The sequence below is a fragment of the Pongo pygmaeus genome, chromosome 3, assembly GCF_028885625.2.
Source record: "Pongo pygmaeus isolate AG05252 chromosome 3, NHGRI_mPonPyg2-v2.0_pri, whole genome shotgun sequence".
Classification (NCBI taxonomy): Eukaryota; Metazoa; Chordata; class Mammalia; order Primates; family Hominidae; genus Pongo; species Pongo pygmaeus.
In genome coordinates this window covers 199,515,891-199,540,678 of record NC_072376.2, presented here as the reverse complement: position 1 = coordinate 199,540,678, position 24,788 = coordinate 199,515,891, and the positions used below count along the sequence as shown (strand labels likewise).

The following is a 24,788-nucleotide window of genomic DNA, read 5'->3' as shown; positions in this document are numbered from 1 at the left end:
GTCTAGTGTGTGTGTGAGTGGTGTGGTGTGTGTGTGGTGTGAGTGGTGTGTCTAGTGTGTGTGTGTGGTGTGAGTGGTGTGGTGTGTTCTAGTGTGTGTGTGTGGTGTGAGTGGTGTGGTGTGTCTAGTGTGTGTGTGAGTGGTGTGGTGTGAGTGGTGTGAGTGGTGTGTCTAGTGTGTGTGTGAGTGGTGTGGTGTGAGTGGTGTGTCTAGTGTGTGTGTGAGTGGTGTGTGTGTGTGGTGTGAGTGATGTGGTGTGTCTAGTGTGTGTGTGAGTGGTGTGGTGTGGTGTGAGTGGTGTAAGTGGTGTGTCTAGTGTGTGTGTGAGTGGTGTGTGTGTGTGTGGTGTGAGTGGTGTGGTGTGTCTAGTGTGTGTGTGTGGTGTGAGTGGTGTGGTGTGTCTAGTGTGTGTGTGTGTGGTGTGAGTGGTGTGGTGTGTCTAGTGTGTGTGTGTGTGGTGTGAGTGGTGTGTCTAGTGTGTGTGTGCGTGGTGTGAGTGGTGTGGTGTGTCTAGTGTGTGTGTGAGCGGTGTGGTGTGGTGTGAGTGGTGTAAGTGGTGTGTCTAGTGTGTGTGTGTGAGTGGTGTGTGTGGTGTGAGTGGTGTGGTGTGTCTAGTGTGTGTGTGTGTGTGGTGTGAGTGGTGTGTCTAGTGTGTGTGTGTGAGGTGTGAGTGGTGTGTCTAGTGTGTGTGTGAGTGGTGTGGTGTGTGTGTGGTGTGTGTGTGTGTGTTGTTTAGCATGGCTGGACTCCCTCCAGCTATACTGTAAATTCTGTGTAGCTCAGGACTAGGAATCCTGCCTTGTCCGTGTTCTCTGTTCCCCCGCACAAGGTGGGCAGTGGAAACAACCTCCTTGGCACCACTACAGGCCTCGTGTGAACAAGTGTGTCCTTTCCAGCCTCACCTGCTGCTAGATCTTTCAATAAAAATGCAATTCAAGAAAAATTTATTAAGCGCTCAGTATGTGCTAGACCCTGCGGTAGGAGCTCTTAGGTATTTCTATGATTTTATCCTCACAATAATCCCTTGGACAAGATAATAATCTCATTATAAGCTAGGGACACTAAAGTTCAGAAAAGTTAGACAACATATCCAGAAGAATACTCCTCTCAGGCCTCTCGATTCCTAATCCCCTGTTCTTGCCACTATGCTGTGGTCCCCAGTTTCTTATCCCCCAAGCTCAGCCCAGTCACGGGGCCCAAACAGGCTCCATGTTTTACGCATCCACGCCTTTGGTTGGCCTGAAATGGCCCACCCAGAGTTCTCTCCCACAAGAGCCTTGCTCATTCCTTCATGTTTCTGCTCAAATTTTACCTCCAATGTAAAAGACCAATCCTCCTCCTGTAATCAGAACAAATCACTCTCTCTTTGATTATTCTACAAGGTTTTTTTTTGTTTTTGTTTTTTGCACGACCCTCATAGAATGTATTGCACCTGACCCTCTGTCACGGCTTTTGGATCACTAGGATTCACCTCTGTATCTCCTCAAAACGCCTCAACTACAACCAATAAATGCTGAGTAAGCCCAATGTATACTCATTGGTTCTTTTATCACTTTGGTGGAAAGAAAGGAGAACATTTATAATTTTCAAACTAGCTAGAAATATTAGGGCAAAGCATTTTTTTATCTCCCAAAATGTAGAAAACAGCTTCACATCTCAAAGCAGTGCCATGTGGTAATTCTGTTAAACTTCATGAAATAATCATGTTGCAAACAGACCCGAATATCATTGTTTTAAATAGAAACTGATGTTTATTTTCCATCAGCCTTATTTCCATCTTGCTGGTGGCCTATGGAAGAACAGCTTGAGACCGCTCAGTGGTTGATCCTCCTCATTCAGGGGCCTGAGCACTGGGAGCTGCAGAACTGGCCTGCCTGGCAGGCTGAGTGCTCCAGTCTGAAGCAGGAACTTGCTGAATAGGCACAGGGGGTGCTTGCACCTTCACAGCAGTCTGCAGCCTCAGGCTGGGCGGCAGTGTGTGCAGGGGCTGGGTCTGCACCTCAGCCTGGGCGGCAGTGTGTGCAGGGGCTGGGTCTGCACCTCAGCCTGGGCGGCAGTGTGTGCAGGGGCTGGGTCTGCAGCCTCAGGCTGGGCAGCAGTGTACTTGGGCTGGGTCTGCAGCCTCAGGCTGGGCGGCAAAGCAAGCAGGCACTGGCACAGCCCTTCCCCTGAAACTCCCCGTTGGCCACAGCTGCATCAGCAGCAGCTGCTCTTCCCCCTCAATCTCTTCAGGGTCTCTGCAGAAGCAGAGGTCAGGCGTGGACTCCCATGGGTGTTCCTGGGGGATGGTGCCACGCATGCCCAGAACTCCCTGAGCCAGCAGCCACCCCTTTAGGCCCACTGAGCGAGCTCCCTTGTTGCACGGGATGGCGACTTCCACACAGCACAGAGGAGAATCTGTGTTCCACAGAGCAATGGGAGGTGGGTTAGCCAAGATGCCTCTCTGAGAGGCTGGTGGTCGCCTGGGATCAGTAACCACAAGCAGACATGGCTCCCGGACGGCTGCCTGGATCTGGCGAGTGAAGGTTCCAGGAGAGAAGCGGCCAGGAGCTGGAGTGGCTCCAATGGCAGCAGTGAACTTTAGCACAGCCCACCGGCCAGTGTTCCTGGAGCACCACAGGGACCTCAGCAGGGTTCCACAGCAACAATCGCACGAGCTGCCAGCAGCAGCTTTTCCCAGGTCCCTTCGGATTTATGACAGAGATGCTGGTTCTTTTGTGGATATACTGCTCCATCTGGAAGCCAAGGGTGGTGCCGCCTGCGCGGGCTCCTACCACAAGGAACTTGAGCGCATCCTCGTCCTTCATAGGCAGGACGTCAAGGGCTCCAGGCATTGTGACACTGTGAAGGTTTCCCTTTAATTTACCATGGAAAGCCTGCATGGACCCCTCTGCAGGCAGCGTGGAAAGCAGCCCCAAATATCTCAATACTACAGTTTAATAGAACGGCACTCCCGACAAACCGAGGTGAGAGACACACAGAATGAAGGCAAGAGGGAGAAGGGTGTGAAAGCACCGACCTGGGGTGGCTTCAGATGAGAAGTCAGGGAGATGCTGTGAGCCTCGGAGCTTCCAGACGGGGGGCCACTGGCTCCATCAGCATGAGCGTGTGGAATGAGGACGTGTGGAAATCTGTTTCCAGCTACTTTCAATGTTTCTCTCTGTTTTTTCCCTTCTGTGTGAACAGAAGAATCGATATTACAAGAAACATCAGATTATCTAATACAAATACTTAAAATTCACTCTTGAAAGAGAATATTTGTGCTTGAGCTACCACGAATCCATGCTATGGCCACTATGCACGTTACTACAGAGGGCAGAGACCCCTGTGGAGCAACTGGCTGCTGTAACTGTGGCTGCAGTGCTTGGAGAAGCAGATTATACAGTGGGCAATGCAGATTCTCAGCACATGATAAAGCCCAACTAATTCCTTAAATACTGGAAAAAGAACAGGATTTAGGTTAACATGATTATTGCCTTATTTTACAAATTGATTAATAAAACTGGTCATTAATGTCCATCACTGACATTTTTATGATTTTTGTTCAATGTTAAGTTTAGAGAATATTTTGTATGTTGAAGTAAGATGATTAAAGGATTATTCAATTAGCTATGTTTACATTTTACATTACAGATGTCATGAACAATTAAAAACAAATATCTCATTATTAGAGATTAGTCAGGTAAATTATTTTTACTATAACAAAAAACGTGACTTCTAGCCTTGTTCTTGTGTTATTTGTGTGTTTTCCAGACTGCATATGCATTGTTATTTTTCGGGGGGAGATGGTCTCGCTTTGTTGCCCAGGATGGAGTGCAGTGGCGCGATCATAGATCACTTTTAATATTGAATTCCTGAGCTCAAGGGGTCCTCCCATCTCAGCCTCCTGAGTAGCTGGGCCTACAGGCACGTGCCACCATGCCTGGCTAACTTTTTATTTGTATTCTTTGAAGAGACAGGGTCTTACTATGTTGCCCAAGCTGAGCTGGCCTTGAACCTCTGGGTTCAAGTTAAATCTCCTGCCTTGGTCTCCCAAAGTTCTGAGTCACCATGCCTGCCCTGCGTTTTTTTTTTTTTTTTTTTTTTTGAGGTGGAGTTTTATTCCTGTTGCCTAGGCTGGAGTGCAATGGCGCAATCTCCACTTCCTGGGTTCAAGCAATTCTGCCTCAGCCTCCCGAGTAGCTGGGATTACAGGCACATGCCACCACGCCCGGCTAATTTTTGTATTTTCAGTAGAGACAGGCTTTCATCATGTTGGCCAGGCTGGTCTTGAACTCCTGACCTCAGATGATCTCCTGCCTCGGCCTCCCAAAGTGCTGGGATTACAGGTGTGAGCCACTGCACCTAGCCAGCCCTGCATTATTTTTTATAATGCAAAAAACAATAGCGTCCTTTTTGAAGGGACTAAAGAGCACTCGTGAGTAAAGTCAGAACACCCACTTGTCTCCTCACTGGTCATGTTCTAGGTCTGGCCAAGCTGGGGAGCAGGAGCCCAGGGCTGAGGAACAGGGACTTTTTCTTTTCATTAAGCCAAATTCTGCACGTAAGTACCTGTGAGTGTAGTTTCCCAGTGTTTTCTAATCAGCTCTTCCAAAAGTTCTACCAAATTTGTCCAGACGTGATCAAACACTTCTGCTGTCACGGCATCTTTGACACAGTCATGTGGGGAAACAGGAGGAAGTCCGAGTTTGCACCATTTCCTACCAGGCTGAGCTGGTTTTTGTTCAAGACATTCGTCATCACTAAGAATAAAAACCCACTCCAATTACTAAAAGATCAATGCTTAGAGTTAAAATAATTCTGTCTACACACATTCATGTATGTACATGTATACATATATTAATAAGCATTCTTTGTTAAACAGCATCGTTCTTTTTTAACATATATAATTTTTGTCAATTACACATGAATGAAACTGTGGGGAGGGGACAAAAACAAGAAACCAACTCTTGGTTTCATTGATCTTCCTTTTTTTTCTAGTCTCTTCATTTATTTCGGCTCCGAGCTTTGTTATTTCCTTCCTTCTACTAAGTCTGGGCTTAGTTTGTTCTTTTTCTCATTCCTTCAAGTATAAAGTAAGGTTGTTTATTTCAGATATTTCTTTTTTCTCAATGTAGGCATGTATTGCCATAGGCTTCCCTCTTAGAGCTGCTTCTACTGTACCCCATAAGTTTGGTTTTAATATGTTGTGTTTCCATTTTAATTTGTCTCATTATGTTTTTTGATTTCGCTTTTGATGTCTTCTTTGACCTGCTGCCTGGTTGCTGAGGAGCGGGTTATTTAGTTTACACGTATTTGTGAGTTTTCTAGTTTTCTTCCTGTTACTGACTTTCAGTTTTGTACCACTGAGATCAGAAAAGATGCTTTGATTTCAGTCTTCTTAAATGTGTTAAGACTTGTTTTATCAGTGTTACTTTTTAATGTGCCAATTTTCAATCATGGGGCAAATTTTTATCATGTAATAGTTGTAGTTTTTGATTAAGAACAAAATACGAGGCCGGGCACGGTGGCTCACGCCTGTAATCCCAGCACTTTGGGAGGCCGAGGCAGAAGGATCACGAGGTTAGGAGATCGAGACCATCCTGGCTAACATGGTGAAACCCCGTCTCTACTAAAAAAAAAATACAAAACATTAGCCGGGCGTGGTGGCGGCGCCTGTGGTCCCAGCTACTCGGGAGGCTGAGGCAGGAGAATGGCGTGAACCCGGGAGGCGGAGCTTGCAGTGAGCCGAGATCGCGCCACTGCACTCCAGCCTAAGCGACAGAGCAAGACTCCGTCTCAAAAAAAAAAAAAAAAAAGGAACAAAATACGAATTTAGCACAGAGGCGGGAACTCCCCTCAGGCCCTTTTGGGCAGACAGGGCTGGGGAACCTGGAGCCCCCAGGACCAGGGCTGTGAGGAGCCTTGTCTGCCTTTACAAGGGCGCTGAACACCCTCCTCGCTGCTCCCGCACATGCACCGCCTGCTAGGAATCCAAAAGCTCTGGGGAGTACATTACTCTCAAAAGAACAGAAATCTTTTGGGTGAGTAAAAAATACACAAAACACTTAATGAGCATACGATAACAATAAATGTCAAATAAATTAATATTATTTTATGAGGTCAATGTCAAATAAGATTCTATTTACTCCTCTTTTCTGTCAAAAGCGAAATACTCCTCCATCTTTCCATCCACATGATAAACCTCTTCTTCCAGGGATGAACGGGCCGTTAGGTCAGCAACCCCTGTGTCATCAGGGCCTGGCAGGGCAGAAGCTGAGAGTGCTGCTGGGACTATTTGAGAGCCAGAAATGCACAACCTATAGGAAAAAAACAGATTATACATGGGAGTTTATGGAACACCAAGAACGCATGCTTAAACCATTATGGTGGATCTTTCAATTACCTGTAAAGTACAGAATCCGCTCCCCCGCCAAAACGGTTGAATATTATATTGGACAAAACTCATGTCCTTAGAAACACTTTAATACAGGCATCACTAAAAATTTTAAAGGCTTCTTAAAAGCCTAAATTATTCTATAAGTTTGTACCCTCTTTGGTTGCAGTGAAAGGACTGCACACCAAATATGTGTGAATGGCATAGAGTCATCAAAATCTGCTAGTGAACAGAAATGACAGGACAGAGCTTCATTTCTCCTGCTGCCACTGCCTGGAGGCTTATAATCCATCACAGTGAGGCAGTTTCCATCCTGCACCCAGTCCACCTTTCACAGCGCCTTTGGAACAAACGTGGAAGGTAACTACCATGTGTGTGCATGTGTGTTCCATATATATATTACACATCTCTCTCTATACACACATCATCAATTCAGAATCAAAAGCTTCTTATAAAAACTGTTCTCTGTATCTGCCCTTTATCGGAATCTAAATTTCCAAACTGGGTGGAGCCAAGGCTTATAGATGAGATAAACATGAAAAAGTATAATTAAAATACAGCTAACAATACTTTTTGAGAGTCACTTATCTGAACATACTCTCTGATGTTGCTGCTGTGTCGGCAGGCACTGAGCGGGGGTCTGTGGACTGCGGAGGCAGGAGTGCTGCCCTGGAAATGCTGGACGCCTTCGTCAGTGGGCAAGATCAGCTGTCTTCCTAATACTCTGCAAGGCCAAAGAGAAGCTACTGACATTTTTGATCAGACAAAGGGAAAATGTTTGGAGATTTTAAAAGTAGGAGACAATGATTTTGAAGGCATGTGTATGATAAGATGTGTATGGGTACGTGGGAAGCATCACGCATCACAGAAGTGTGACTTTGAGAGTTTAGGCCAGACTGTTCTTCCACTGACTCAGTCTCAGGCAAGGGTCTCACGCTAATTTCATTTGTTTGCCTTTCATTTGCAAAACAGGATAATAATGGTTACCTTGCAGGGCTGATGAATGGCTTAGAGATCATATATGACAGACTCAGGTGTCTAAGCCAACACTGAGCACATAGCTCTCCATACATATTAACTAATACACAGTTAAACACAAACATAACAAGTATACAAATATATAAATATGCACACTTGGCTTATGCACCTGGCAATCTTTTCTTTTCCCATCTTCCCTCCATTTCTATCAATGATGTAAGATAGCAGCGACAAGAATAAGTCTGAGTTCCCGAATTTTTGGTGAGTGATCATCCCCAGAAAAGTGAGTATCCACAACTAGTATCTAGTGGACATATCATACTCTTCAGGGCATGTGGCTTATTAAGGATTGAAAAGAAAAAAAAAAACCCTAGTTGGTCAAGATTTCTGTAAAAGTTACCTAGTGAATGTAACCAGGAAATCCAGCCACATTTACATGAGTGTTCTGATTGATTCTCCCCAGATAGAATCCAGAGGAACTCAGGTAACTTTGATAAACTGTCCCCCAGTATGTTGGCTAAGTGACTGAAAGAAAAGCTTGCCTTCGGCTGGGCGCAGTGGCTCATGCCTGTAATCCCAACACTTTGGGAGGCTGAGGCAGGCGGATCACGAGGTAAGGAGATCAAGACCATCCTGGCTAACACGGTGAAACTCCATCTCTACTAAAAATACAAAAAATTAGCCGAGCATGTTGGCGGGCGCCTGTAGTCCCAGATACTCGGGAGGCTGAGGCAGGAGGATGGTGTGAACCCAGGAGGCGGAGGTTGCAGTGAGCTGAGATCGCGCCACTGCACTCCAGCCTGGGAGACAGAGCAAGACTCCGTCTCAAAAAAAAAAAAAAAAAAAAAAAGAAAAAAGAAAAGCTTGTCTTCATACCCAATCCATATTCTCCATCTTTGATATGAAAAGTAACACACGCTCCTCCATACATAAGGAACGGGTGAGACGGGAAGACCCATCTATCCAGCTGTTCAGCAAATCATCTCTGCTCACCCTTGCTGTGTTCTGTGATGAAGACGGACATGTGCCGCTCACACATGGTGAATGTGAAGGCAAGAGGTAGCCTCTACCGTTCTTGCATTCATGTATGTGTAATGCCCTTCTCAGGATGAGCTGAATTTACTTCTCACAAATTAAAAGGCGCTTGAGTACTGGAATGTCTCAGTATTTCCTCAGACACCATAAGGGGAAAGTGATCTCTCAAGTGAAGGACTGTACTCTGCGTCCATATTCTGACTGGGCAGGCGCTTTCAGACCAAATGTACTGATTGTATCGAGGCAGGTCAGGGGTGAGTGCTTCGAAAACCCACCCCAGAGAACTTCCACCACCAAGGTCCCACCTCAAATGGAGGGATCTTCTTGTCCACTCTCCGCATTCGGCCAGCAGACTCTGGGTCTGAGGGTTCACTTTCCCTTCAAATAACATTTCCTCCACCTCCCAGAGTAACCGCTGCACTGACTGTGAACTGGCTTCGTCAAATTCCTAAACAGAAATGCACACTTAGTTACGACACTGCAAGTTATAGAAATGCGGGCTTCTGGATCAATGCTACTTATACATTTACTGTAACTCACTATGTAGGAGGGTGCATCACTTGGTAAAAAGACGGTGGCTTTGCAGTCAGACACACCTGTGCTCCAGCTGTTACCATTCTGAGAAATGCCATCTCATTCTGAGCCTCAGATTCTTTTACTGTTAGAGAAAACTTCTACTATGGAAGTTACGAGACTCGAGAATTTGCACAGATAGAGGTATAGGTGGAGGTGTTCATACTGCCACAGACATCAGCGTAGACACACAGACACGTCCACATCTGTATGTCTGCACACACAGGCAGCCACGTGTCCCTCACAGAGCTGTGCCTGACACACCTAAGCACACCTGCAAAATACAAGATTTTTTTTTCTTCTGGTGATACCACAGAAAAGAAAATTACTTTTGTAGAAAAGGCCATTAATCTCCTTAAATCAATGAACTGGAAAAAAAAAAATCCTTAGTTATCCTAAGAAGTGTGGTTATTAGGGTGAGGCCTGAGTATTAATTTTTCCTCTGGCCTTAGGAGATTCTTGCACCTGGCTGCAGTGAATTGGAGATGAGAAAACCTCTCAGCCTTCCTAGAGGGTCTCATTTGGGAGGCAACTCTCCTAGAACTGTCGGAGTCCAGGCAAGATCCCCGCCACATGGTTTTCTAGAAGCACCAGAATTTCCACAGTTCACAGGGCAAAGTGTGTATTCAGTCAGACATACCTGTCCCCAGATGGTCAGTCCAGGTTGATTTTCATAGAATGCTATTTGTCATTTTCTGCGTTAGCTCCTCTCTCAAATTGATAATAAAACAGATTCCCAGATTACAGGGGAGTTGAATTATTTCTTTTAAAATACAAATAAAAGGAAAACTAATAATAATATTTATCTCCCAGGAGGAGACTGGGTGGCTGGGGCATGGGAGAGGGCTCACTTTCATTTCTCTTATCTTTTGCATTCCGTTGCTTTTGCAAATATTTCCCATCGAAAAGTGAATACATTTTTAAAAATTAAAATGAAAAGCAATTATAGGGTCTGGAGTATTTTTAATTCTATTAATGGAAGTTATTCCCTGGTAATTCCATTAAACGTTGTACTAAAAGAATCCTAGAACTTGGACAGAGTAAAGCAGTGGTGCTCAGCCTTCTACCAAGGAAGGCAGGCTTGAGGGGTGGCGGTGAGTGGGCGTAAGGGAGAGGAAGGAGGCAGCTGCCCCTAAGTAAGGGAGCTGCGTGCGTGAAAGGTCTTCCTAGCAGTGCTGAGCTGAGTCCCTTCCAGACCCCCTCGGTGCCCCTCCGCTGCCCGCTCCCCTGAGAATCACAGCTGTGCAGCTGCAGACAGAAGCGGATTCCCATGTGCAGTGGGAGTGAGGAACCGCTTTTAAAGAAAGCAAAGAAGCCGGGCGCAGTGGCTCATGCCTATAATCCCAAAACCTTGGGAGGCCGAGGCGGGTGGATTACGAGGTCAGGAGTTCAAAACCAGCCTGGCCAACATGGTGAAACCCCGTCCCTACTAAAAATACAAAAATTAGCTGGGCATGGTGGCGTACACCTGTAATCCCAGCTACTCGGGAGGCTGAGACAGGAGTACTGCTTGAACCTGGTAGGCGAAGGTTGCAGTGAGCCGAGATTGCACCACTGCACTTCAGCTTGAGTGACAGAGCAAGAATCTGTCTTAAAAAAAAAGAGAGAAAAGGCCGGGCGCGGTGGCTCACGCCTGTAATCCCAGCACTTTGGGAGGCTGAGGCAGGTGGATCACGAGGTCAGGAGACCGAGACCACGGTGAAACCCCGTCTCTACTAAAAAATACAAAAAAATTAGCCGGACGCGGTGGCGGGCGCCTGTAGTCCCAGCTACTCGGGAGGCTGAGGCAGGAGAATGGCGTGAACCCGGGAGGCGGAGCTTGCAGGGAGCCGAGATTGCGCCACTGCACTCCAGCCTGGGCGACAGCGAGACTCCATCTCAAAAAAAAAAAGAGAGAAAGAGAGACAGAGAAAGAGGGAGCAAGCAAGCCAAAAAAAAACAAAAACAAAAACCACAGCATAAAGGAGGTAAAACAGAACACCCAAGGTGCTGTAGACAGGTGGGCCTTACAAAAGGAGGACTGTGTCCTGGGATCCTCGGAGACCCTTGGAGGGAGGAGGAGGGAGGAGACTGTGGAGCCAGCCAGCTCCTGAGCAAGCTGGAGCAGCGGAGGCAGAGCTCGCCCAGCCAGAATCCCAGGCTCACACAGACAAAAGCAGTTCAGAGGCAACAGCTCCCCCAGGGGTAGGAGGTGAAGGTGAAATATCCGACTGGGAATACTGGCGGGGAGTTCTCTAATCACAGTGGCTGTCACAGCTTTTACTTTTCCAGCATTTTTTTCTTATTCAAGTCCTGAATTTCCGGCCGTGGATACCATCCAAGAAGTCACAGGGAGCCGGAGAGCCGGCTGCAGGATGGAAACAGGAAAACTGCGGGCAGCTAAGACAGGGCCAGGAGGTCATGAGGGAGTTCTATTTTTCTCCACAGTTCGTGATCTATTATTTTCACATGTAACATGTACATGCTTTTACATGTATGTATGAAATAGGTCACGCTTTTATAATTGGTAAAAATAATTTTGAATATAAGGAAACAATTCTTCACTATAAACTGTAATTACAAGATTATCCAAAATATTCCGAGACATACGTCATCTCTCCAGGAATAAATGGAGCCCCTCTCCGTGGACGAGCCGGTGGTAGAGCTCTGTGTGGCCGACCCAGACCAAGAGGTGTGGGCTCCCGTGGGTGTGTGGCTTCCGCTGGAGGAAAAGGATGACAAGGATTCACTGCAGGAATGAACATGGGCAAAGAAATCACATTTGCTGGAAGGGCTTGGATGGCTAAGTGGCTTCACTTTTCTGAGCCTGCTTCCTCTTTCTTTCATTAAATATATTTATTAATTTCACAGTATACTAATTTTGAAATATTTTTACAGTGTGATGTTTACACTAGGTTAAAAATAAAACTGCATCTTACTTTTAGAAATTCATGGCCAGTCACTAACTTCCTTTCCCACATTTGTTACGGGCATTTTGTGATTTTGTAATCTGAAGCAATGAACAAGGTGAATTCTTACCAGGTATATTTATCAATGGCTTTCTGCACATTTCTTGTAAAATGCGTAGGTAAAGGATCTTTGCTTCTCACAGTAAAAGTGTGCCTTCTACGTCCTTCTGACAGTCCTCTTCTGGAAATAAAAACATGAAAAGTCTCCCTAATGTAGTAATATAGTTTTATTCATTAAGACTTAAATTTTCCCTTTTGTATAAAGTTGCCCCTCTTGTTCTGCCACATCTCTCCAAACCCACCTGTGCATGAGCACACACACACACACACACACACCCCCCATCCTCATGAAACTGAGACTTAGGACCTTATCATTTTTATTTTTCTTAAAATCAAGGTTGCCATTAACCTACATGCACCTTTATGTGAACTGAAGACAACATCAACTTTTTGTGACTCAGCCAGAGAAGGAAAAGTTGCCCCAAACAGTTCACAGTATTTCAGGGATTTCAGGTCCCAGTTGTCCCTTGACCAGGGACAAGGGACTTACTTAGAAAACCCAACCATCCCTCCAGTAAAAAAATCATTAATCCCATATTAATCAAGAAGCATCAAATTCTTTAGACTCAGAAGCCACACAGACATCTAACTCGCTTTAATTTAGCATTGTGGTTTGTGGGTATACTGAGTTTTCAAGAGTTAGAAGATATTAAAATTTAATGAAGAACTAAAACAGAAGAAATATCTAGATGTTAAATAAACTGTTAAGCCTAACTGGTGTAGCACAGTTCCTGTTAATCATTGAAATGTCCTTTCAATGAACCGCTTAAAACATTTACTTCCTCTAATCAAAATATCTTCCTGATGTTTAATAATCAACAACTTCTGTTCTTCAATAGAAATCTTATTTTCCCTTACAAATAAAACATATATTAACATAAGAAATGGTCATGAATTAGGAAAAACTTCAACTTTCAATATTTCTAGTAAGAACACCACTCTAAAATGCATTTTTAAAAAGTTTGCTTTTGCTTTCAATTATAAGGCTACCTAATTGATCTCAGCTCACTGCAACCTCCGCCTCCTAGGTTCAAGCAATTCTCCTGCCTCAGTTTCCTGAGTAGCTGGGATTACAGGCGCCTGCCACCATACCCAGCTAATTTTTGTATTTTTAGTAGAGACAGGGTTTCACCGTGTTAGCTAGGCTGGTCTCGAACTCCTAACCTCAAGTGATCTAGCTGCTTCGGCCTCCCACAGTGCTGGGATTACAGGCGTGAGCCACCGCACCCAGCCAACAAAGGGAATTTTTAAAACAAAGTAATTACCATGTACAAATTGGCAAGAACATCTACCTTCCATAGATATGTCTCGTGCAAGAAAGAATAATAGAATTACATGATTTTTTTCTTCTCTTTGTTGCTTATATATCTTACGGACAACCAGGTAACTCTGAGGATAAAGGTGTTGAAGAAAGGGCCCCAGAGAAAAGAATAAAGGACACGCTTTATGCTGACAAACTGCTTTACCTTTAGCCCTCTTCAGTTGCTTTCAAGCCATTAATTATTTCTTGTTTACATGTGACTCAATAACTTTTTAGGTAAACATACAAATACTAATGACATAAAGTAACAACTAAAAATTACATCAAATAGATTTGTTTTGAACACTAAGAAAAACAGACTGGTATATGAGTTAATATATGATTGAGAAATAATTTTAAAACTCAGCATGATGAATTAGCTAAAACATTGTTCTTTTATGATACGTATCTACAGAATAATAATGGAGGTTCAAATTTGCTCTGCCACTGAGGCTGTAAAGCGAGTTACTTTTCCTCTCCTGAATTCAGTGTCCACATCTGTAGATAAAGTATATGAAGTGTCAATCAGTGCTAGATAAATCAGGTTTACCTGCTCACTGCTATTATTATTGTTATGTTATTATTATTATTTGACACAGGGTCTTGCTCTGCTCCACAGGCTACAGTGCAGTGGAAGGATCACAACTCACTGTAATCTCGACCTCCAGGCCTCAAGTTATCCTCCCACCTTCAGCCTCCATAGTAGCTGGGACTACAGGTGTCTACCACCATGCTTGGCTAACTTTTTAATGTTTTGTAGAGATGGGGTCTCGCTATATTGCCCAAGCTGGTCTTGAACTCTTGGGCTCAAGTGATCCTCATGCCTTGGCCTCCAAAACTGCTGGGACTATAGGCATGAGCCACCGCATCTGTCCTCTCACTGCTATTATCATCATCACCTGCTACTCTATGAAGATGCTGTGTTCTTGTTTCTTTGGACCTCCCATAGCATTTTGTATTATACAGATCTTTTCACATTTTAACTTTTTGTTGTGACCTTGCCACCTTATTCATCTTTTAATCTAAGCACCTGAAATAACACTCGTCACACAAAAGATGCCCTCTGTTGAAAGACTCAAACGGCAAAGATGAAATTAGCAACTCAAATGTGGAACTCATTTTCACTACAGAATTACTCTGAATGTTTATGCCTGAAACGTAGGATTACATCGTGACCTGACATCAAAATATTCCCCAGATTCAAGACATTATTGGATAACGTTTTACTCGTTAAACAGTCACAGCTCTTCTTTGGGCAGCTGATATTCCCCTAAACAGTTTTCACCTCCAAATGGAGCGTCTGCTCTGCTCAAGACCACCTATCCTGCTTCTAGCTCCTCCTCCGGCTTTTGTGCAACTTCGAAGCCAAATTCAGAATGGGACGCATGCGAGTTTGTTTCAATGAATAATTTCTTCCTCTAGGAAATTCACTCTTTTTCAGGGGAAAGGGTGGAAAGTCTTTTCAAATTAAGGAGAAAATTATTTACAAAACGGAGGAACTCATGTCTCTTCATATCACACCACATCCTTCCCAGGACCAGGCTTCCCACTGTCTTGGACGCAGAGCTGAGCCCAGGAGGTCCTGGGATGCAGGGTGGGGGGAAATGGGAAGCTGGGTAACAGTCACACCAATTATTACGAATTAGGTGCCTTAAAACTCCCCTACTCCACGCCATTTCTCTTTTTTTTCTTCTCTGCCCTTCCCCTCCGTATCTCCTTTTGAGCAATTTCTTGAGCTTCAGAGTTCAGTGTAGTAACATACAAACTTGACCACACAATTCACAAAAAAACTAGATGAACAGGAATTTAAGTCCATAACTCAATGATTGCCCAAGAGCACAAAGAAGATAGGGCCGGAGTTTCTTCGAGGACCCAGGCCACTGACCTGCGTGTCTCTCCAACACCACAAGTTACTAACATCACGAATTAACAGCAGAACCTACAAAACCCCTTTCTTGTCTTTTTCTTTTTTTCTTTCACATCTTCTTTTGGTTCTTTTGTTTCTCGATTCTCTAACCAAGGACTGTACTGGTCCTTCATGCATAATGTTGAACCTCTTTAATCCCCTATAAACTATGGACTAGTTCTATATCCAACACAGTCTAAGAAAGTGTACACGACTTAAAGGATGCATCCTACAGGTATTTTAAAACTTGAATGTGGTGGCATGTCTATGAAGCTTCTATACATAGACACGCAAGTTCTACACTAGTTCCTGTCCATACTGTTTAAATAGAGCAAGGCTGTTGATTTGGGGACAGGTCTTCCTAGGGTGGACTGAAGTGCAGTCACTAAACTAGACTGCACTCATTTGTTGGCGCATGGAGGTTAAGGGTGAGTTCCAATCTCCATGACTACATTCCAGCTGTCAGGGAAATAATCATCCAGAGTTACTTTTTTAGGTTGCTTCTTGACAGCCCACAAACCTCTGCCACACTGCTTTGTAGAAATTCTAATGTCAGTGACAGCAGCTTTCAAAATTTTCTATTCCTAGTTGACAGGACTGTCTGACATAAGCACTGTACTCTGAACGGGTTAAAATGCAGGCTGGTTTTCTGGACGGGGTGGCACACAGGGGCACTCCAGGGTGGCCATGGGAAGCCACTCCCCAACACAGAACACTCACACCGCCCTGACCCAAGACCAGCAAGTCCCAGGAGCGACCGCGGTGACAGAGGAGTCCCTTTGGCGGCGAAGGCTTCTCCGCGTGAGCCATGCCCGGGGCAGGCCTGACGCTTCCCAAGCGCCTGCAGGGAAGCCCGGGCCAGACGCAGCCGGCCCGCGGGCGGAGAACACCGCGCACATCGCCCGCAGAGCGGCCCGAGGGCGAGCCCCGCTGCCAGATGAGACTCACCCGATCACGATCAGCCCCGGGCCTGTGCTCGCGGCCCCGGCGCCAGGCTCCGCGCTAGGCTCGGGCACGGTCAGGCAGAGGCACCGCGCGCGGGCCCCACGCAGACAGCCGGTCACGCGCCCCTGCGGCCCCCGCAACCCCGGGGCTGGGGCTCCCCGCCCGCCCGCGCCCGCGCCCGCCGCGCGGCTGGCACAGCTCAGGCGGCCGGGGCGCGCCCGGGGTCCGCGAGGCTCGCGCGCCCCTTCCCTCTCCAGATCCTCCTCCCCGCCCGCGCCGGCGCCGCCTCCCCTCCTCCTCCCTGCGCTGCGCCCTCGCCCGCCAGCTAATCCCGGCCGCGCCCGCCCATCCCGGCTCCCGGCCCCGGCCCCGCGCCGACCTCCGGGAAAGCGCGCCTTCCCCGCTCCCTGCCCGGCCTCCCTACTCCTTCCCGGGTCTCTGGGGCCGGGGGCTGTGCATACTGGTGCTGGCTGCCCTTCCCTCTTCCAAATCGGGTTTTAATTCACCAGAAGAAGGCAGAGAACCACAGGACCATCTCGCCTATCCCCGCCCCATCAAAGGGTGCGGACACCAGGCTGGGGTGGGGAGTGGACGAATGAGGTTTAAAAAATGAAGCCCTGGATCTGGTCAATGCGAAAACCATTACTCCATCAACAGGAACGCTAGATCTAAGCATGCACACTAAAGACGTGGACCCTTCCACGCCTGTCCTGCCCTGCCGGCTCACACAAGCCGGTGCATCTCCTGCACACCCAGAGCATGCCTGCCGCTTGCGTTAACATGTGCTCGTTTCAGTTTTGGAGGCCCAGGTTTATACCAGGAGCAGAGCAGCTGGACGCTCTCCTGTGAGCTGGTGAAACTGCCAAGCTGTCATTTTCACATGCTAAGGGAAGAAGGGGTGAGGTCGCGGAGGTGAATTACATTTTCCAAGCTGAGTCTCAGAGGGTGGGCACTGCACGAGGCATGCCTTTCCCACGACAGGGATTTTAGTAATGGCAGTTAGTGCACTGGGTGCCGGTACAACACTCATCCCCGTCCTGCCATAGCCAGTCTCTTTTGAGAGCTGAGGCCATCTAAGTTTCAACAGGTACAAACAATTTCTCCTGCCAAGTATCCTGCATTTACAGAGGTAAACCATGTCTTTCCGAGTTTTTACTAAAAAGCCCAGTTTATTTCTGATGCACCACCCTAGCACGGTGACAGGAAATCACTACCAATAACAAAAACAGTAGTCCGGCCAGGGTGGCTCCGGCCTGTAATCCCAGCACTTTGGAAGGCTGAGGTGGGCGGATCACTTGAGATCAGGAGTTCAAGACCAGCCTGACCAACATGGAGAAACTCCAGTCTCTACTAAAAATACAAAAATTAGCTGGGTGTGGTGGCGCGTGCCTGTAGTCCCAGCTACTCAGGAGGCTGAGGCACGAGAATCACTTCAACCTGGGAGGTGGAGATCGCCCCACCCACTCCAGGCTGGGCAACAGAGGGAGACTCTGTCTCAAAAAAAAACAAACAGAAACAAAAGAGTAATCCATTGTTGAACTAAGAACACTGGGATCCTCCCCACTTTTATAAAAGTGGTAAGTGGTTATAAATTATAAAATTAATGAGATTTTAAATGCTGATACATGTATATGTGTATATATGTGATGTATGTGTATGTGTATCCATATCTGTCAGGAAAACTGTGGTATCTTAAGCCCACACAGCCTTGCTGATGTTATTTATTTATATTGCCAGGGGCGGCAGGATTGACACGCCAGGCAAACAAAAGAAAGGAGCCTGGTGTGATGGCTCCCACCTGTAACTGCAGCGTTTTGAGAGGCCAAGATGGGAGGATCACTAGAGCCCAGGAGTTCAAGACCAGCCTGGGCAAGAGAGCAAGACTCCTGTCTCAAAAAAAAAAAAAAAAAAAAAAAAAAAGTAAAAATCGAACACAAAGTCATTTAAGATCCAAACACATGCTAGCTGCTTTTACTTTTGTATATTTTACATATATTCTTACATATATTTTACACCCATAGTAGGTAGACACTATTATTACAATTTTGTTGATAAAAATACTGATGTCAGAGACCTTAAGTAACATGTTCGAGGTCACACAGCTAGGATGTATACGTGTGAATGTGTCCCAGATATCTATTACCCCATAACAAACCGCCCCAAATGTAGATTAAATCAAGTCATGTTGTTATGCTCATAATCCACAGAATTCAGGAATTCCAGCAGGTTGAGTGTTTCTTCTGCTCCCTGTGGGTTGCTCAGTGGCATACAAGTGGAGGGTGGTCTGGTCTGGAGGCTCTAAGAAGGCTTCACTCATGTGTCTACACCATGCAGTGGGGGGTGGCTGGAAGCCTGGGCTCAGTTGAGCCCTCTCTCATGCAGCCTCAACACTTCTCCGAGTGGTCCCTCCAGTGAAGTCGTCAGAATTTCTACATGGCAGCTTAGGGCTCCAAGAAAGCAAGGCAGAAGCTGTCAGCTCTATTCAAGGCTGCAACTGGCAGTGTCACCTCCACTGTACTCCATAATCAAAGCAGTACCAGAATGAAAGAGATGGAAAATAGACCCCAGCTCTCAATGGGAAGGACCTACAGCCCTCTTGAATCTGCCATAACCCTCCTCTGGCCACAGGTCATTTACACATGCACAATACACTCAGCTCTGGCCACAGGTCATTACACATACATGATACACTCAGCTCTTTCAAGATTCTCAGAAGTTTCATCATCTAAAGCATGTCCGCGTGCAGATGAGGCTTCTGCTTGGGGTATTTCCTTTACATCTGAAGAACTAAAGAGACAAGGCAGCAGCCTTCTCCACACCCAACCGACAATGGTTAGACACAACCAGGACAGCCCCAATGGGCACCTGTCCAACAGGAGAGGCGGCGGAGCTGGGAGCAGCCACTGCGGGTTCCAGCAGGCTCCTGCTGCCTTGCCTTGAGGAGGACTCGCTTCTGCTCCCTGTGTTCTCCCCAGTCCTTAGCTCTGTCCTCTGGGCTCTTGCTTCTACCGAGACTTCCTCAGGGAAAAGAAATGGCCTAGGTTTGCAACTGAGTAGCCTCTCAGCCTGCTTTCCTTCAAGGAAGGCTGGGGAAGGGGGTCCAAAAGTCTGTGCCTCTTTTAGTTCAAGTCAATGGTGCTTCCATCACTCTGCCAATACAGTTCTCTTATGAACCTCGTGGGTTTCTTTGAATTTTATCAGAGTTCACCCATCCATTAGTCACAAACCACACTGACCTGAGATGGGCCCTTGGTCTACCTTTGAGACTGCCGGGGGACAATTCTCTTATGATTTTTTAAAGCCCTGCTATCTTGGTGATCTATGAGACACCCCTAAATCTGATGTCTTATTAAGCCAAACCTTTGATTTCACCTTTACCCCTGCCTAGGATTTGATCTTTGCACAGAGGCCATTTTTCAGTTTTGCCCAGGGAGATTGTGATGGTCAAAGTTTCACAAACCCAGCAAGTCTTGACTTTTATATTTCTTATGACTTCTGTTCAAAACCTGAACAGTTCCTTAATTCATTTGTCTCTTCTCTCAAATTTCCAAACCTAAAGCCATGTTGCTTGCTTAAAGATTAAAGTGATAAAATCTTCATGTTGGATTGGTTTAGACCACCACTGCCCAGTAGAAATATAATGTGAATACATACAATTTTAAATTTTCTAGTATCCACATTTATAAAGTGAAAGAAACAGGTACAATTAATTTTAATGATATACTTTAATCTAATATAAAATATTATCACTTTAACATGTAATCAGTATAAAAATTAGTAATTAGATATTTTTAATTTTTTTGTACTAAGTTTTGAAATCCAGTGTGTATTTTACACCGATCACATATTTCATGCATCCAACAAAGGTCTAATATCCAGTATCTATAAAGAACTTAAAAACACATTTGCAAGAAAAAAACAACCCATAAACAAGTGGGCAAAAGACATGAACAGACACTTTTCAAAAGACATACATGTGGCCAACAATCATATAAAACAAAGTTCAACATCACTTATCATTAGAGAAATGCAAATCAAAGCCACAATGAGATACCATCTCACATCAGTCAGAATGGCTCTTCTTAAAAATAACAGATGTTGGCAAGTTGGATCAGAACTACTTCACTGACTCTCCTGGATCTCCAACTTGGCCATTCACCTTGAAGGCCTTGTGACTTGTCAGCCTCCATAATCAATGAGCTAAGTCCTTGTAATAAATCTCTTCATACAGATATATATAAATATAGATGCAGACATGTATCTCCTATTGCTTCTGTTTCTCTGGAGAACCTAATACAATGTTACCTGTACTTAGTCCATATGATTTTCCATCTTTTATTGATTATTTAAACCCTAATTGAGAATTGAAAAGTACATAACTATTTCTATCTTATTGTTTAAGTGTTTCACATTTTAATGGCGGGGCCCTGGGATCAGTAATTATAGTCATTAAAATGGGAGACCTCAATTCCTGAAATAATAGGATCTGCCTTAGCCTACTTTGGCGAATTCATCAGGATAAAATAAAATGGTATAGGCCGGGCACAGTGGCTCAGCACCTTGGGACACCAAGGCGGAAGGATTTCTTGAGCTCAGGAGCTCAAGACAAGCCTGGGCAACATAATGAGACCTTGTCTCTACAACAAAATAAAAAATAAAAATAAATAAAAATAAAAAAAGCTGGGTGTGTTCACATGGATCTGTAGTCACAGCTAATTGGGAGGCTGAAGTGGGAGGATCGCTTAGAGCTCAGGAGATGGAGGCTGCAATAAGCTGTGATTACACTACTGTACTCCAGCCTGGGTGACAAAGCAAGACACTGTCTCAAAAAATAAAAATAAAAAGTGGTATATGTGATTATGTGATCACCCTCTGAAAATTAATTTGTAATATAAGATATAAAATTATTCCAAAAATTATAAGCAACATTTAACTCCTCTAAAAATTGAGCTGATTTCACATGCTGGCACTGTCTTGCCCTAGCCATGCAATCCTGAGCTGATAACACTGTGAGCAGAAATTAGCTAAAACAAGGCTAATATTACTGTCTTCCTTGTAGAGTTGTGTGAATTAGAGACAAATTTTGGAAAGTGCATATAGATACATAATAAATTGTAAACCATTCCTTTTTTCAGCATTTAAAGCATTGAGAGTGGTTTTCCTTAAGTTAGGTGGAGTATTAACCAGTTCATTTTAATATTATGCACTATAATATACAAAAGTTACATATAATTTTTTACATTTATCCAGTATGAACAGTCCTGGCTTTACATGGGTATCATGTAAACTGAAACTTGTGCATATCAGAACTGTGTCCTTGCTTTGCAAATACAAACATATACATACAACTATGTCATCTCTCTACACCATAGAGCTGTCTCCCATAGCAATGAGCACCTCCAGTGCCTAGATCTTAGTTCCTAACACTGTCCTAGTCCATTTGGGCTGCTATGACAAAATACCATAGACTGGGTGACTTATAATAGAAATATTAGGTGGATGCAAAAGCAACTGCGGTTTTTGCCATTACCTATTTCCCACAGATCTGAGGGCTGGGAAGTCCAAGATCAAAGTGGCAGCAGATTCAGTGTCTGGTGCCGGCTCCATGCTTCCTAGATGGTGCCTTCCAGCTGTGTCTTCACATGGCCGAAAGGGTGAAGAAGCCCCCAGGGCCTCCTTCATAAGGGCACGAATCCCATTCACGAGGGCTCTGCAATCATGACCTAATCGCCTCCTAAAGGCCCCACCTTTAGTACCATTGCATTGGAGAGAGACTTCAACCTATGAATTTTGGGGGATACAAACATTCAGACCACACCAAATACCATTCTCCAATAGAGGGACGAGGGCTCCATGGAGAAGTGGCTGATTTGGGGGCTGAGGAAGAGAAATATAAAATGTATCTGGAGCATCCTGTACTGCCAGACTGTAGGAAAGTGCTCAAAAAAACAAAAACCAAAACAGCAAAAGAATGAGAGCATGTCACAGGAGCCAACCTGAAATAGCCCCAAATGGCTAAAGCTGGGACAACCTGAGTAACAAAATACATCATGTGCTATCGGATTATAACTAAAGTACAAAATACATTTCTATGAGCCCATATTGATAGAAACAAATAAATAAATAAATAAATAAATAAATAAATGGGGAGAAGAGGCGCATTTCCCGCAGAAGAACTCTACCCCAGTGGTGTGTGTCTCCCCTTCCAGGAGGCGGGCATCATACCTTCTTCTCCAAGAGTGCAGTATGGAATCCTGACTCCAAGAGTGCAGTATGGAAATGGAGTGGGGCTTGACTCCAAGAGTGCAGTATGGAAATGGAGTGGGGCTTGACTCCAAGAGTGCAGTATGGAAGCGGGGGGTGACTTTACAGGGGAGCAACCTGACAAGCACTCCTGGAGCCAGGTGGTCAAGGCTGGCACCATCTGTGATGCGTCATGTTGACACGCGCCCTTGCGATGAGGCAATGAGAAAGGCACTTCCCTTCTGTGGCCTTCCTCGCTAAACCCATAACCCCAGTCTCACTGTGATAAAAACACAAGGCGAACCCCAGCGGAGCGGCCGTCTACAAAACATATGACCAGTACTCCCCTAAACTGTCGTGATCATCAAAACAAGAAAGTCTGAGAAACTGTCTCAGACCAGGGGACACTGAGGAGACATGACAACTCCATGTAATGTCAAGTGGACCCTGGAGGAGAGGAAGGGCACTGGGGAAAACTGGTGGTGACAGTTCATACTCGTTTAGTGGACTGTGCGTGAAGCAGATGACCCTCCATCATCCACTTGCTGCAATTCTCTGGCTCACTATGTGCAAATTCACCTATTTGCTAAAATATAATTGTAACCCCCAAATAATCTGTCACCTCTGCAGATTTTGGACTTACCAAGCCTCCACAATCACGTGAGCCAATTTTTAAAAAATCTCTCTCCCCCTTCACACATGCAAACACATACACACACACACACACTCACTCACACACACACTCACACACACACACACACACTCACTCACACACACTCACTCACTCACACACACACTCACACACTCACACACACACACTCACTCACACACACTCACACACACACAGTCACACACACACACTCACTCACACACACACTCACACTCACTAACTCATCCTGTCTGATGTGCTTCTCTGAAAAACCCTGAACAGTACCCTGGTGAAATCAGAATAAATGTGGAGTTTAGTTAATGGTAACGGATTGATACTGGTTCGTTAGTTGTGACATGTGTACCAGAATAATAGGGAGCTGCTTTTCTGTAAATCTAAAATTGCTCTAAAATAAAAAGTCTGTTTTAAAAATGCTTGCATTAACCTCCTCTATAAATTTAAATATATTTTACAAGTTAGTAACTTCCTTCAGAGAAGACTAATAAAACAATATCGTTTTATTATTTTAATGGGAAGAATATAAAAATCTTAGAAAGTGCTAGGTAAACTATGAAGTCCACAGCTTATATAAAATTATAGAAAAACACAGAATATATTTAATATTTAAAAATTACCTAAGTGGTGAAATTTATAAGTACATTGTTTTAAAGAGTCCAGGAAATTGCAATAATATGATATTGAACAATAACAGAATTTTTCTTTTATGAGAATGTTCTAGGAATAGTCTGTGTAAACCAAGATACAGCTCTAGATTGGGATTGAAAGGCTGCATGTGATATTGAAATGTTGGCATGCAATACTGCCAGAAAGCCACCAGATGTCAACATTTCCTCTCTTTCATCACTATAAAAAAAATCCTTGCCCAGATTTTAATACTTTATGTCTTTTTTGCAAGATTTAGGATTTGCTGAATTTTCATTCCAGAACAGATGGGGAATCCTGTTTCAATCAGAAGTCAGCATTTCAGTGAACAGTAGCTGGTTCGCACAGCAAACAGAAAGTGTCATGATATGAATGTGCAGGAGGGATAGGGTATGCTTTTGCTCTGACAAGCACTTAGGGCCAAAGACCAATGTACCTTACTCAACCTCACACCACCACATGAACAAAACCTTCGGCCACCTGAAAGGTGGCTCCTCTTTTATACAGAAAAAAAAAAAAAAAGAGGGTCAGCAACATCCAGTAAATTTCCAAGGGTAAACAGCTTTACCCAGATCAGTCCAGTCTAGCTTTAAAAGTTTAGCTTTCAAAGATTCATCGCAAATCCAATTTGCTGATTTCTGTTAAAGTTCCTTTCATTATTGGTCTATTTTAAACACAACAAATATGTTCTACCATAGTATCCACTAACATTTCTTGAATATGTACCACACGCCAGGCCCTGTTTTAAGCACTTGAGAGAGAGAGAATGAGATCGATCGATCCATCAGTGTACTTGAGCTTCACAATCATTCTTCGAAGGGGGCACTGTTGTTAGTGCCATTCTGCCAGTGAGAAAACTCGGGCACAGAGAGGTGGACGGAAAGGCAGAGCCACCTTCTTAGGCTGTGGGCAGCCTGGCTTGTCGAGCACCCCACCTCCAGCCCTGCAGGGCACACCTCCACAGCTCTCTACAAATCATACAGAGACACTAAAGCTCCTATACATGGCAAAGATTATCAGGACATTTTAAAATTGCTATAATTGTATCCAAAAAGAGATGAAAAATACTTAGACTTTTGATATGAAGAGTATAAAAAGCATAGAAAGTCCTC

The 24,788-nt window shown here is 44.8% G+C and overlaps 1 protein-coding gene across 11 annotated transcripts in view; it reads right to left on the bottom strand.

The window, feature by feature from the left end:
* Window positions 1-24,788, bottom strand: part of FAM149A (family with sequence similarity 149 member A) — a 69,363-nt gene that overhangs the window by 13,827 nt on the left and 30,748 nt on the right. For 5 of the 11 annotated variants that reach the window (XR_008501973.2, XM_054484223.1, XM_054484222.2 and 2 more), the window contains exons 2-8: window positions 11,981-12,091; window positions 11,552-11,690; window positions 8,695-8,837; window positions 6,975-7,100; window positions 6,129-6,299; window positions 4,552-4,742; window positions 3,020-3,174 (exon numbers count right to left, since the gene is read on the bottom strand). Coding sequence is in view for 10 of the 11 variants with exons in the window: in XM_054484223.1 (XP_054340198.1) it covers window positions 3,020-3,174; window positions 4,552-4,742; window positions 6,129-6,299; window positions 6,975-7,100; window positions 8,695-8,837; window positions 11,552-11,690; window positions 11,981-12,091 (1,036 nt within the window). In the remaining variant the exon portion in view is untranslated. Of the gene's footprint in view, window positions 1-3,019; window positions 3,175-4,551; window positions 4,743-6,128; window positions 6,300-6,974; window positions 7,101-8,694; window positions 8,838-8,929; window positions 9,160-11,551; window positions 11,691-11,980; window positions 12,092-16,124; window positions 16,389-24,788 lie in introns of those variants that run through there. The other 6 variants (XM_054484225.1, XM_054484224.2, XM_063664383.1 and 3 more) reach the window with 3 other exon arrangements.